The sequence below is a fragment of the Brachypodium distachyon genome, chromosome 5, assembly GCF_000005505.3.
Source record: "Brachypodium distachyon strain Bd21 chromosome 5, Brachypodium_distachyon_v3.0, whole genome shotgun sequence".
Taxonomy (NCBI): Eukaryota; Viridiplantae; Streptophyta; class Magnoliopsida; order Poales; family Poaceae; genus Brachypodium; species Brachypodium distachyon.
Genome location: NC_016135.3, coordinates 6,125,859 through 6,137,741, shown reverse-complemented (window position 1 = coordinate 6,137,741; position 11,883 = coordinate 6,125,859). Strand labels below are relative to the sequence as shown.

Genomic DNA, 11,883 nt, shown 5'->3' with positions numbered 1-11,883 from the left:
AATAGCCCCATCTTTCTGTTGCCCTTTCTTCCTTGCTTCCTTGCGCACCCCGTGACGCGCGCGTTCTTCTTTCTCTCACACTGCAGCTCCCGGAACACCACTGCCCGAAGCCCTCCGCCGCCGTCGGCCACTGTCTCCGTCCTAGGCGTCGCCCTGAGCGTCCCCGGAGGAAGCCGTCGCCGCCATCGTGACCGCCTTGCGAAGCCGCATCGTCCCTGCCGCCGACCCCCCCGACTCGCCGGATTTCTCGCCGGAACCCTAACCGCCGGCCGGAGGTGAGCCTGAACCCCCCCGACCGTCGGATCTCGCTCGACGGCTGAGATTAGAGCATTTTATTCGAACCGGTATGATTAAATCTCGGCCGCCCATGTTATGTTAAGTGAGATCCAGCGGCTGAGATTAAAAGCCTTACCGAAACGGTACCGGCCTATAGGATAATGCCACGTGTCACCCTTTTTAAATTAAAACATATTTCTCGGCCGAATTAAATGTGAACTTTGCAGAAAAGCCGAACTTCAGACCTTCATATCTTTTAAACCATTTGGCCAAAAATTATGATCCGCACCTTTCTGGAATCCTCACAACTTGTAGAATCTTTTGGCATAAGTTAAATTTTGAATTTGAACAACTTTAACAGAAGCAAATTGCAGAATGCTTAATTAGGGTTTAATATTCTTTTGAATTATTTCAAACTGGTTTTGAACTTGTTAGCTTGTTGAAAAATATTTTGAGTATACTCTCTGTCCATTAGGACCAGAGGGGAATTTTTTTTGTAAATATTTTTGCCACACAAATTTCAATCTTGCTCCAAGCTTTACAAAAATCAAATAAGCCTTTATTTAAAGCTCATCTTTGTTTCATGCATAGTAATTACCTCCTTATTATTTCATTAATCTGTCCAAATCTTTTGACAAGCCTTTCAAAACAGAAACTAAACAAGTTACTTTTAGAAGCAACCTAAGTGTGCATCATCATGGCATATGCATCGTAGCATGTTTTTGTATTGAATGGCATGTTTATTGTGTGTGTGCTTTTTTTTATTTTAGATTGTGTGGATTGTGAAGTTTGTTGTTGCGAAGAGTGCGAGAACTATCACAACCTTGGACAAGGCAAGTTCACTTTGATCATCTCCTAAATATTTTACTATGCACTAGTTGTTTTATTAGATGCATTAAGAATATTACTCGTACCTCTATGCTAGTTATAAATCCCAGGTAGTATAGTTTACCCTTGCCATTACCTTGCTACCAAATTGCCATCGATTGTAGTGGAATACTAGGCTATGGTAGTATCGTGGGGGAAATTACTACATTATGATATTGTTATGCCTTTGGAGATATGAAATGTTTTATTAGAGTAAGGCAAAACAATTAATTCAATGAACCATCCTGGGTGGGCTGCTTCGAGGATTTTGAGGTTATGCGACGTCAGGTCCATTTCTATGGATCCATTTCTATGAGTCGTCTCTCCATGTCTATGGGAGCGCCTGCGTCGCATATGTGGAATGCCACCTGGGATAACCGAGACTGGACTAATTTCCTATTTAGTAGCTTCCAGTACAACCACGATGCTATATGGGCTCTGGCGAGACAAGAGTAAGTTGTATGAACCTAGACCCGAGAAACTGTACTGAGATAGAATGTGTAGTGGGAGTGTGATTCTCTCGTGGTTTAGGGAATTACCTCGTAAAATCTCGTAATCGATGCTGTTGCTACTCTACCTTGAGGACAGCAAGGGATTAACCCGTCGGTTTCTTGTGGGGAATGTGTACCAACTCTTGAGAGCGTCAAAACTAAGTACTTAGCCGTGTCCCCGGTTATGGACAATTATGAGCAACTAGATGTGGAGCTGTAAGGAAAGTCTCAATTCTAATTTCTAAATAAAATGAATGGTTTGAACTTGGGTTTAGGAGCATTGTTGTGTCTACTCAATGTCCTTAGTTTAATAGGAGCATGGGTGTGTCTACCCCATGTCCAATAGTAATAAAATTTATTTGATTAAAAGATAGGACAAAACAATTAAGCTTTTGTGCAAATAGCCTTGAACCCCACTTTGCCACATTATGCATATACTTGATAGGTTCTGATATAACTCCTAGTGATCTTGCCAATACATTCAATGTATTGACCCTAGTGGCTGCATCGTTTAATGATGCAGGAAGCTCCGATGAAGAGCAAGAGTACGTACTGCTTGTTTTGGGTTACGGGCCTATATACCAACACGCTCTTACCGTGGTGTTGATGTAGCCCTTTTATCTTCTGTTTTTCGCTGCCAAACAATTGTTTTATTTTCAGCTAACCTATGGGGTTATGCGAGTTTGTAAGTACTTTTAAATTCTGGATGATGCATTGTAATATTGAGACCTTTGTTCTATGATATGACATCTTGAAACTGTGTGTGCTAGTGAGTCGATCCAGGGACTAGCACTAAAGCACAAAGATCGAATTCGTATACGGGGGCGGTCGCTTCAACTAAACACGACTCTGTGAGTCGACGCAAGTTCTCATCTCTCTCAAAAATCTCTTCGTTGTAGAACCGCCGACCGTTGTCGTAGCATCGCCATGGCAGAAACAGCGATGGCGCCTTCGCATCCAGCAGTGTTGTCGCAGCGCCCCTGGCTGTTGGTCGCAGAGCCTCCAGCTGCCCGTGGCACCACCTCCAGCGGCCCGTCGTAGCATCGCTGGCCGCCGCCCATAGCACCTCCAACGGCCCGTCGCAGCAAGGCCGGCTGCGTGTCGCCGCCTTGCCTGCTGCCGCTCGCATCACCGCCGTGGGAGCCAGGAACAACACAACAGGCTATCATCCTCACAGCACCAGCACCTCCTTGCAGCACTGGTGGCCGTCGCAGCAACGCCGGCCGCCACTCACAGCACCTCCAGCGGCCCGTCACGGCAACGCCGACTGCCGCTCGCAGCACCGCCATCGGGAGCCAGGAACATCACAACGGGCTAGCATCCTTGGAGCACCGCCTCGCAATACCAGCGGCCGTCACTCGCAGCACCAGCGGCCCTCGCTCTCTGTGCCGATAACAACCTGTCCTTGCTCTTGCAAGCGGGAGTGTGAGATCGAGATAGGCAATCAGAGGGGGGGTGAATGATTGCGCGGAAGCAAATTAAAACTTTTCCCAAAAGTTCAAACCATAAATCACATTTCTGTCCGTGATAGTAAAACAGCCGTAACTTTTGATTGGACGAACCAAAAAATACGTATGAGTATGCAAAAAAAAAAGGTATTGAAATTATCTAACCAACTCAATAAGAACAATCTCAATTGGACTTACCAATCAAAAGATATGATCAAATCAGTAACAGCTGACAGAAAGTTACGAGAATTAATCTATAATCGATTTCGAGGAATAACAAGAAAGATGAAGTAATCGCGATCTTCCTTGATCTCGTGGTAAACCTGCAGCAAAGTATTATGAACTCGTGATAAACCTGCAGCAAAGTGTTAGAAAGATCTAGCACGAAGAATCCACGAAGATCCGAAAAGAACAGAGCTGACACCGCCAACGAATCTCTTTATTGCAACGATGTTGATCGATTACAAAAGATACAACCATGCATCCAAGAACTTTCCAAGAATTGATCTAGATTTAAAGCTCTGAGTTCCCTCACGTCCTTGCTGAAATCCTATCTAGGACGCCCTCTATTTATAAGGGAAAATTCGCGACCCTAAACCGAGTCCGAATCCAACACCAACTCCTCTGCACCGGTCGGTATTCTGCCTATGGGGCCCGCATACGACCTCGGATTGAGATGAGTCCAAAAGAAAAGTTGTTCGTCTCGACGACGCGCACAACATTCATGTGGACCACTTTTCCATAGGACGCCATCTTAATAACGCTACTGTTTAATCTTTAAACAGCTCTCATGCAGCCACGGCTGGACCTACATGTCTTCATGTCGATGCCACTCCATGTCATCAACTCTTCTTGTGATGTCTTCAAAACTCGACCATCACGTGTCGAATATCTCCAATACCGTACATCTCCAGTATAAACAACATACGACAAACCGGTGCCCTCCCGGATCATCGTAGTTTTCACTTTCATTGTTCCCTTGCACGAACGTCCCGCATGACATTGATCCCTCGACCTCAGCTTCTCCCAAGCTTCGTCCCTCGATCCCGTCATCGACCATGTTCCTCTAGCTCCGGCAACACCTGAAAGCGAACACACAAATAACCAGTATGAGCACAAGTCCACGACTTGACTCAGGGTAAGTTTCACACAACTCACGCCATGTTTTCACATAAGAAACTAATGGATCAACACATCACTAGCAAAGCACTAAGTCCAAACAAGATACAAGTCATCATATAAGTATCCATATTATCCAAAGTATCCACATCAATGTTTCACCTAAGATACTTGCCAATGTTACACATCACCTATGATTTCATAGGGAGGCTATGGTGGCTGGATTTAAAGGAGTAGTTACGGGAGGGGGAAATCATAAGCCCACGAGTCTCTATCGGGAGGAGATTAGGTTGAACGGGAGGAGAGAAAGGATAAAGAAGGAAACATTGGTGGGACCCACACCACGGCTGCAATTTTTTTCGCAACAAAAACGCCAGGGGTGTCGTGCGCAGGAGACGGTGGACCGAATACGTTGGATCTTTCGGGTGATAACAATCATTTACCCAAGAAAAAACACAACGATGATGGTCTTGGCTATCGGGCAAGTGTCATGAAAGAAATGAGAAGCGACCCGGTGCACGGATCCAAGAGAGATTGAACCAGATGCATCGAGATTCTTGTTGGCGTCTTGGGGAGGAGATCATATGTTCTCGTAATGGATCCACCATTGGGTTGGGATTTCGTCCCGTGTCATAGGTTGGAATAGTGACTTCGGGCGTAGAAGTGCAGAAGAGCCGGAGAGGTGATGAATAGGCTTTGGGAATTGGCCTAACCCTAACATCTCGTTTGGCATCCATCATTTGGGCCTAGAATTCCGGAATTCATTTTGAATTTCAGAAACCAACTTGTTTGGTTGGCACGGAATTTGCCACTGGAATTGTATCTAGAATTTCATGGAATCACACTATAACTAACTCCAATTCCTCTATAAAAGTCATCATTTGTTTAGAATTGTCTCTCACTCTACAAATCCATGTGATAAACAAACATGAGTTTTGAACCTGGAATTGAAATTCAACCAAATGAAATCCTATCAAAAATTGGATTTTCATTTCATTTCTGCCAAACTAAATGAATGGATGGATGCCAAACGAGCTATAAGATCTTTGCCTTTTACATGACCATATCGGACTCAATCTCCAGTCTAATTCGGCCAGTTAAGTGTGCGAGCCTATATGTGTGTGTACATTTAGACATGATTCAAGTACTTAGCGCGGCCCTTAGAAAAAGACATGTCAACTCTCAAATGCGCATAAAGAATGTATCAAATGGACCAACTCATTGTTACATACATCCACTATCTTTGTCTCACCATATTGGTCAAGCTCAAACTCGACCACACTTTGTCGATCACGTGTCTCGAAATCCTTATGTTGACTCTTTGACCTTAGCATTTATAGATCTGACCATTCGAGGGGCTCATGATATCTCCCGTATATAGAGAGGGCAAATCTCATCTTTATTGTCCATTCACGCAGCATGCTTAATGACAAACAAGTAAAAACAACATTTATGACTATCCAGTTATGGAGTAGTGGTTGGCGGCCCTAATTAACTGAGTGGTTACATATCTCAATTGCATGCGATAATTAATGTTGGTAAATACTCCCTCTGATTCTAAATTCTTGACTCAAATTTGTCCAAATATGGATGTATCTATTCTTAAAAAGCGTTTAGATACATGTAATATTTCGACAACAATTTAGGATCGGAGGGAGTAATTATTTTGCCGTATAGATATACGGTTTGTGCCGTGTAACTAGGCCTAGTGGGCTGGTGAGTAAGGGTGCAAACGGGATCCCGCAAAAGTCCCGCTTCTAGTTCAATTCTCAAACCTCTTATTCAAATTATGAGCAAAATTTTGAATAGAAGATTTGAAAAATGAACTAGAAGCGGGACTTTCGCGTGAGTACACAACCCTAAGTTGGTTCGCATACAGGAATGCACCGACCTAGTCTGTGGTACCCTCGTGTTCCAAAAAAAAAAAACCTTGTGAGATACTTGTAAAGATCAATACGGGCATCTCCCATGCAAGAACATGAGACCTCTCCTGCGCGGTATGAAGTTCTATCAGAGCACGAATGAGTAACCGTCGTACAATGCGTATTAAAAGGTGCCAAAAGAACTGCAGGAGGGATTGGTTCATGCAGATACAATAGGATTCTACAAATAAAATTGGTTCAACATGTGGTGTGTGCCGGATAAGCTACACTACTGGAATGAGAAATTGAGAATGTGTCCCCCTAAAAAAAGAAAGAAATTGAGAATGTGCCTGATACAATGCTTCCAAGGGGAAAGTTGTTTGGGGGCGGTTAGTAGAGAGTGTTACGTCTTGCCATCACAATCAATTGAGAATATTCTTTTGATGGTAGCCAACATCCTCCACGCCACAAATCTTTCGGTAGGTGATATATGAGTTAGATGCGTGAGGTGATAGTGTCTGAGCATGCAAATGTCTATGAGTTTTATGGGGTAGTGGTTAAAAAAGGAGTTTCTAGGTCCAAAGTTTTAGTTGTTGTTCGAAAAGTTTACGACAATGAAATACTACTCTCTCCGTCTGAAAATAAGTGACTTGGATTCGTATAGGATTATTTCCGGACCGAGGGAGTATACGTTTTCCAACCATGTTCATATGAAAATAACATCATTAAATACTAATGAGTAACCATATGAAATACAATACCTTCCCTGTACGGTATGAAATTCACTCATGAGTAACCACCATACAACACATATAAAAAGTGCAAAGGATGCGCAGGAGGAGGGAGAGAGCGAGCGATGTAGGATTTTACAAATAGAATTGGTTCAACATGAGCTGTCTGCCGGATATGCTACAATACTGGAACGAGAAACTGAGAATGTGTCGGATATAAGGCTTTACATGGGAAAGTTGTTTTGGGGTGGTTAGTAGAGAGTGTTACGTCTTGCCATCACAATCAATTATGAATATTCTTTTGATGGTAGCCAACATCCTCCAGGCCACAAATCTTTCGGTAGGTGACATTGTTGGAAAATTAAGCAATTTCGAGAATAACAATTCAATGAATAATTCCAGAATATAGATCATGACGACAATAGCAACTGGCAGATGCATCTCGAAAATATTAGAAGTATTAAACATCCCAACGGACAGCAATATGAACTCACAGATCGGAGAGGAAGCCGTTGCTGTTACGTTCGCTCGACGAAGTTGTTGACGAAGAAGACGGCGGCGTGTCGCGCACCCGCCGGATCGAGAAGGCAGACGACCCGTGGTTGCAGGGAAGCGAGCAGTCGCGCGGAGCGCTTCCCAAAAACCTTATTCGCCCTCTCCCGTACAGGATCGCAAAGGCGAAAGGTTCCGGAGACCTGCTCTCCTGATTGCTGGTGCACGCCGGCGCTCGAGTGGAGTAGACTACGACGACGGCGCAAAAGCAAGAGACAAACGAAACCCTAGCGCGATTGTGTTATGTACCGATCGGAGAGACGGGCGGCTGTATATATAGTCACGCAGGTATAGGTCGGTTCGGTTTAGGAAACCTGAACCGACTCCACAAAATCTGCACGCGTCCGTAACAGATTCCAAAAATACCTCGCGCGCTTGAAAAAAAGATAAGAGGCCCGGCCCCGCACCGCACCGACCCTGCACGGCTTGAACTCGAACTCGAACTCTCCTATGTTATACCGATAGCTTCGTTCTTCCCAGATCCTACTTCCCTGGATGTCCGATCACATAGGTTGGGTTACCACTATGGCACAACATTCATGGGTCTCAACCCCATCTCCCTCGATGCACTCTCTATCACATTACGTGATAGTACCTTGGTAAAGAGATCTGCCAAGTTTTTTTCTGTTTGAATATATGTAACAGTTATCACTCCGGAGTTTTTCAATTTCCTGACAGACTGCACGTCTCCTCACGTGTTTTGATGACTTCGCGTTATCCTTTGAACTGTTTACTTTAGTAATAACCGTTTGATTATCACAGTTCATCAGAATAGCCGGCACTGGTTTTACAAAATTGGAGAGAGCGAGCGATATCAGCGGTTAGGATTACAAAATTTGCTAACAAGTGCAGTAGGATTCTACAAATAGAATTGGTTCAACATGAGCTGTCTGCCGGATATGCTACAATACTGGAATGAGAAACTGAGAATGTCTGGGATATAAGGCTTTATGGAAAGTTGTTTTGGGTGGTTAGTAGAGAGTGTTATGTCTTGCCATCACAATCAATTATGAATATTCTTTTGATGGTAGCCAACATCCTCCAGGCCACAAATCTTTCGGTAGGTGTGTAGATGCGGTGAGGTGATAGTGTCTGATCTGCACGTGTCTATGGGTTTTACGGGGTGTTTTAAAAAGGAGTTTCCAGGTCCAAATAAATTCGTTTCGTTGATGCTCGAAAAGTTTGCAACAATGAAATACTATACGTTTTCCAACCATGTTCATATGAAAAATTGAAAGTAACATCATGCCTTCTTGTTCTTCTAAATGCAGGCTAGGATGTAAGCAGTGGCGATTCCAATCACAATCATTAATTATTAAGCCGCCAGTTTGATCATCTTGATGAACTCGTCCCTGAGTTGCCTCCGCAGGATCTTGCCGGAGACCGATTTGGGAATGGCGTCGACAAGGTGCAGCATCCGGAGCCTCTTGTACGACGCCACGCGCGACGCCACGTACCCCATGATGTCCGCCTCGCTCTCCGCCGCGCCGCTCCGCCGCACCACGCAAGACACCGGGACCTCTCCTGCCTCCTCGTCCGGCAGTCTGCAACAAATGAAAATTTCAGTTAACACGTTGTTTACACTTTACAAATGGCCAGCCAATGCCACATAATGTCTTACCCGAAGACGGCTGCATCTTCGACGGAAGGATGGGACAGGAGAATGGCCTCGAGCTCCGCCGGAGCGACCTGGAAGCCCTTGTACTTGATGAGTTCCTTGATCCTGTCGACGATGAAGACATCGCCGTCGTCGTCGATGTAGCCGACGTCTCCGGTGTGCAGCCAGCCTTTGGAGTCGATGGTGCGCTCCGTCTCCGCCTTCTTCTTGTAGTACCCCTGCATGACGCACTGGCTCCGGACGCAGAGCTCCCCCGGCGTGTTCTTGGGCAACGAGCGGCCAGTGTCAGGATCCACGAACTTCACCTCCAGGTTGGGCAGGATGAACCCGACCGAGTTCTTCTTGGCGATGTGGCCCTTCTCCGGGTCATCCCCGGCGTGCGTGAGCGTGACGCAGCTGTGCTCCGTGAGCCCGTAGGCTTCTTCCACCTGAACCCCAGGGAACTTCTTCTGGAACGCCTCCAGGAGATCCGGCGCTAGCGGAGCCGCGGCTGTCATGACTGACTTGAGAGCCAGCCCTGAGAGATCGAACTCTTCGGCGATGGGGTTCTTGACCATGGCCAGCATTACGGGGGGAACCACGGGCGCGAACATGACCCGATGCGTGACCAGAGCGCCGAGGAAAGTGCGCAGGTCGAAGCGGTCCATGACGACCACGGTGCCCTTGTGCCGCAGCGTGGCGCAGCAGATGCCGGTGATGCCGTAGATGTGGAAGAATGGCATGAGGCCCAGGGTTACCACCTGGCCACGCAGCTCGGGCCCGACGGCGAACATGGAGGAGCAGAGGTTGGAGACCAGGTTGCCGTGGCTCAGCATCACGCCCTTGGAGACACCCGTGGTGCCGGAGGAGTAAGGCAGCGCGCACAGGTCGGACTGCAGAACCGGGTCCAGCGGTACCACCGGCGCGCCCGTGCGGTCCGCCGCGGCCAGGAGCTCGTCCCAGCTGATCGCGCCGGGCATGTTGTTGTTGCTCGTAATGCCGATGACTGGCACGCCCACGTCTTTGACTTTGTCGTAGGCCACCTCGTTGGCGACCACCAGCTTGGCCTCCGAGTCCTCCACCTGCTTCCGGATCTCGGCGGCCAGAGCGCGCGGGTTCACGCCGGAGAACACGGCCCCGGCGGCCATCACGCCCAGGGACACCACGGGGTACACGGCCAGGTTCGGCAGCACGACCACGATGACGTGGCCCTTGCGGATGCCCACAGACCGCAGCGCCCTGGCGAAGCGCGCGATGTCGCGGGACATCTCGCCGTAGGTGTAGGAGCGCCCGCCGGGGGCGGCTTCAACCAGGGCCACTTTGTCGGCGTACGCCTCGGCGCCGGACATCACGAAGTCGGGAACCGTGACGCCGTCCGGAACGGACACCGGCGGGAACCGGCTCCGGAAGATGTGCTCCTCTACTTCCGAGTCCTCTTCTGGATCCATCACGGCGATGGCCGCGTCACCCATGCTGATGATCTGCTGCTGCTGGTTGTTGTTGGAGGCTTCCAGCAGGACGGTGTTAGTGGTGGTGAGCGGGAAGGCTGCGGCTCTGCTTGCATTTGTAGAGACCAGCAGGGGCTTCGCCGAGGAGTGACGAGACCAAGACGAGGATGACATGCTGGTAATGGTGACACAGTTCTTGTGTGTTGCCAAGACAAGTGGGGTGTAGGTAAGGTTCGGTTGGGTCATGGCCTTTTGCCGTTGCCGGACAAAGAGTGTGTGTGTTTATGTGCATAAGCTACTTCATTAACAACGTGATGCTGAATGTATATGCTGGGATTCAGTTGTCAACACTCTTTGTCTGAGTTACATACTCTGTTTGGCTGGCTTCCTACTCTCCTATAGTGGGGGTGGAAATGAACGGAACAATTCCGACATGGAAAATCAGAACACAGATTGTATACAAGACTACAATCTGATTCTTGCAGCCACGCATGTGGAGGTGTGCGTTAGAGGGAGAGAGGGAGGGAGGTGGATGGACGGGGTGATGGGCGAACATATTGGGGATCGGAGGCGATGGATCGAGAGAATGAGAGGGAGTGGGAGAGAGCTTTACAACATAAAGTGAATTTCATTATTTCTTACCCGTCATCAATTTGTTATTCAAAGACCTAATCGCAAGAAGCACAATAGTTCGAGTAATAATATTTCGGATTTGCTATACACCAGGCGCCTGGTTTTATTTTGGAAATCAGGCGACGTGCTGTGCTGTTGATTTTTGCTTTGAGATGTGTGCTTCTGAGACGGGCTGGTTGTTTCGTTCGACCGCTTCCGATTTTGTTTAGTCTTGTTGTTTCACCCGACCACGCACCGCTTTTGGCTCGTTCTTGAAATCCGCGCCACGTTGTCGGCTTCCTCGCAGAAGCATCGAGAAATCAGGCGAGAAGGAGAGACGGGCGGAGGGGGGATTCGCGTCCTTCCCGTCGCCGGCTTGCGTTTTCGACTGCCCCACCGCCGCCTGGTGAGCTCCACCTTCCTCAACCCCCTTCTCTCTCCAAGTTTTCATGCGCCTGTGCTGTTGGTCGAGCTTACGGCCTGCGTTTTTTGTGTTGGGGGTAGGAGCTGGGGGGATTGCTGTTTGATATGATCTAGTCGACGGCGAGTTTTTGGATCTGCGTTTTTCCGGCGAGGCTTTTTTTGGGCTGGGTCCGGTGAGCTCCACTTCCCTCTCTCCGCACCCCTCTGCCTGTGCGCTTCCTTGTGGGCTGCGAGGTGTGTTTTGCGCGTCATGTGCTGCCGACAGCATCCCGCGTGCGCACGGCGTGCTTTTGTAGTCGAATTCGAACGCACTGCGATGTTGCTCGGCGTCGTTTTGGGTGGTTATTGTTTTGCGGCCGTTTAGGATGCATGCTGCGTGGATGATTCTGCGACGCGGCGCGGATCTATGTGCAGGTGGTGGTTGATTTTTGGTTGGGATATGCATTCCTGTACTTGA

General features: G+C 47.8%; 1 protein-coding gene and 1 non-coding gene across 2 annotated transcripts; both read right to left on the bottom strand.

Moving 5' to 3' along the window:
- Positions 1-5,911: 5,911 nt before the first annotated feature.
- Positions 5,912-6,064, bottom strand: MIR5185B (microRNA MIR5185b). Its single transcript, NR_126934.1, has one exon. It is a non-coding gene; the product is annotated as a microRNA MIR5185b (primary transcript).
- A 2,432-nt stretch (positions 6,065-8,496) lies between these two features.
- On the bottom strand, positions 8,497-10,915 carry LOC100821663 (4-coumarate--CoA ligase-like 9). Its single transcript, XM_003579309.4, has 2 exons — positions 8,968-10,915; positions 8,497-8,890 (listed from the first exon to the last, which is right to left on the bottom strand). The coding sequence occupies exons 1-2, from the start codon at positions 10,635-10,637 to the stop codon at positions 8,662-8,664; spliced, it is 1,899 nt and encodes a 632-aa protein (XP_003579357.2). The 5' UTR covers positions 10,638-10,915; the 3' UTR covers positions 8,497-8,661.
- Between the last annotated feature and the right edge of the window lie 968 nt (positions 10,916-11,883).

Bases quoted from the DNA above. Each gene is read 5' to 3' on its own strand.
- LOC100821663 (XM_003579309.4), bottom strand. From the start codon at position 10,637: ATGACCCAACCGAACCTTACCTACACCCCACTTGTCTTGGCAACACAC. The intron at 8,891-8,967 runs GTAAGACATTAT...CATTTGTTGCAG, and splicing joins GAAGATGCAGCCGTCTTCGG to ACTGCCGGACGAGGAGGCAG.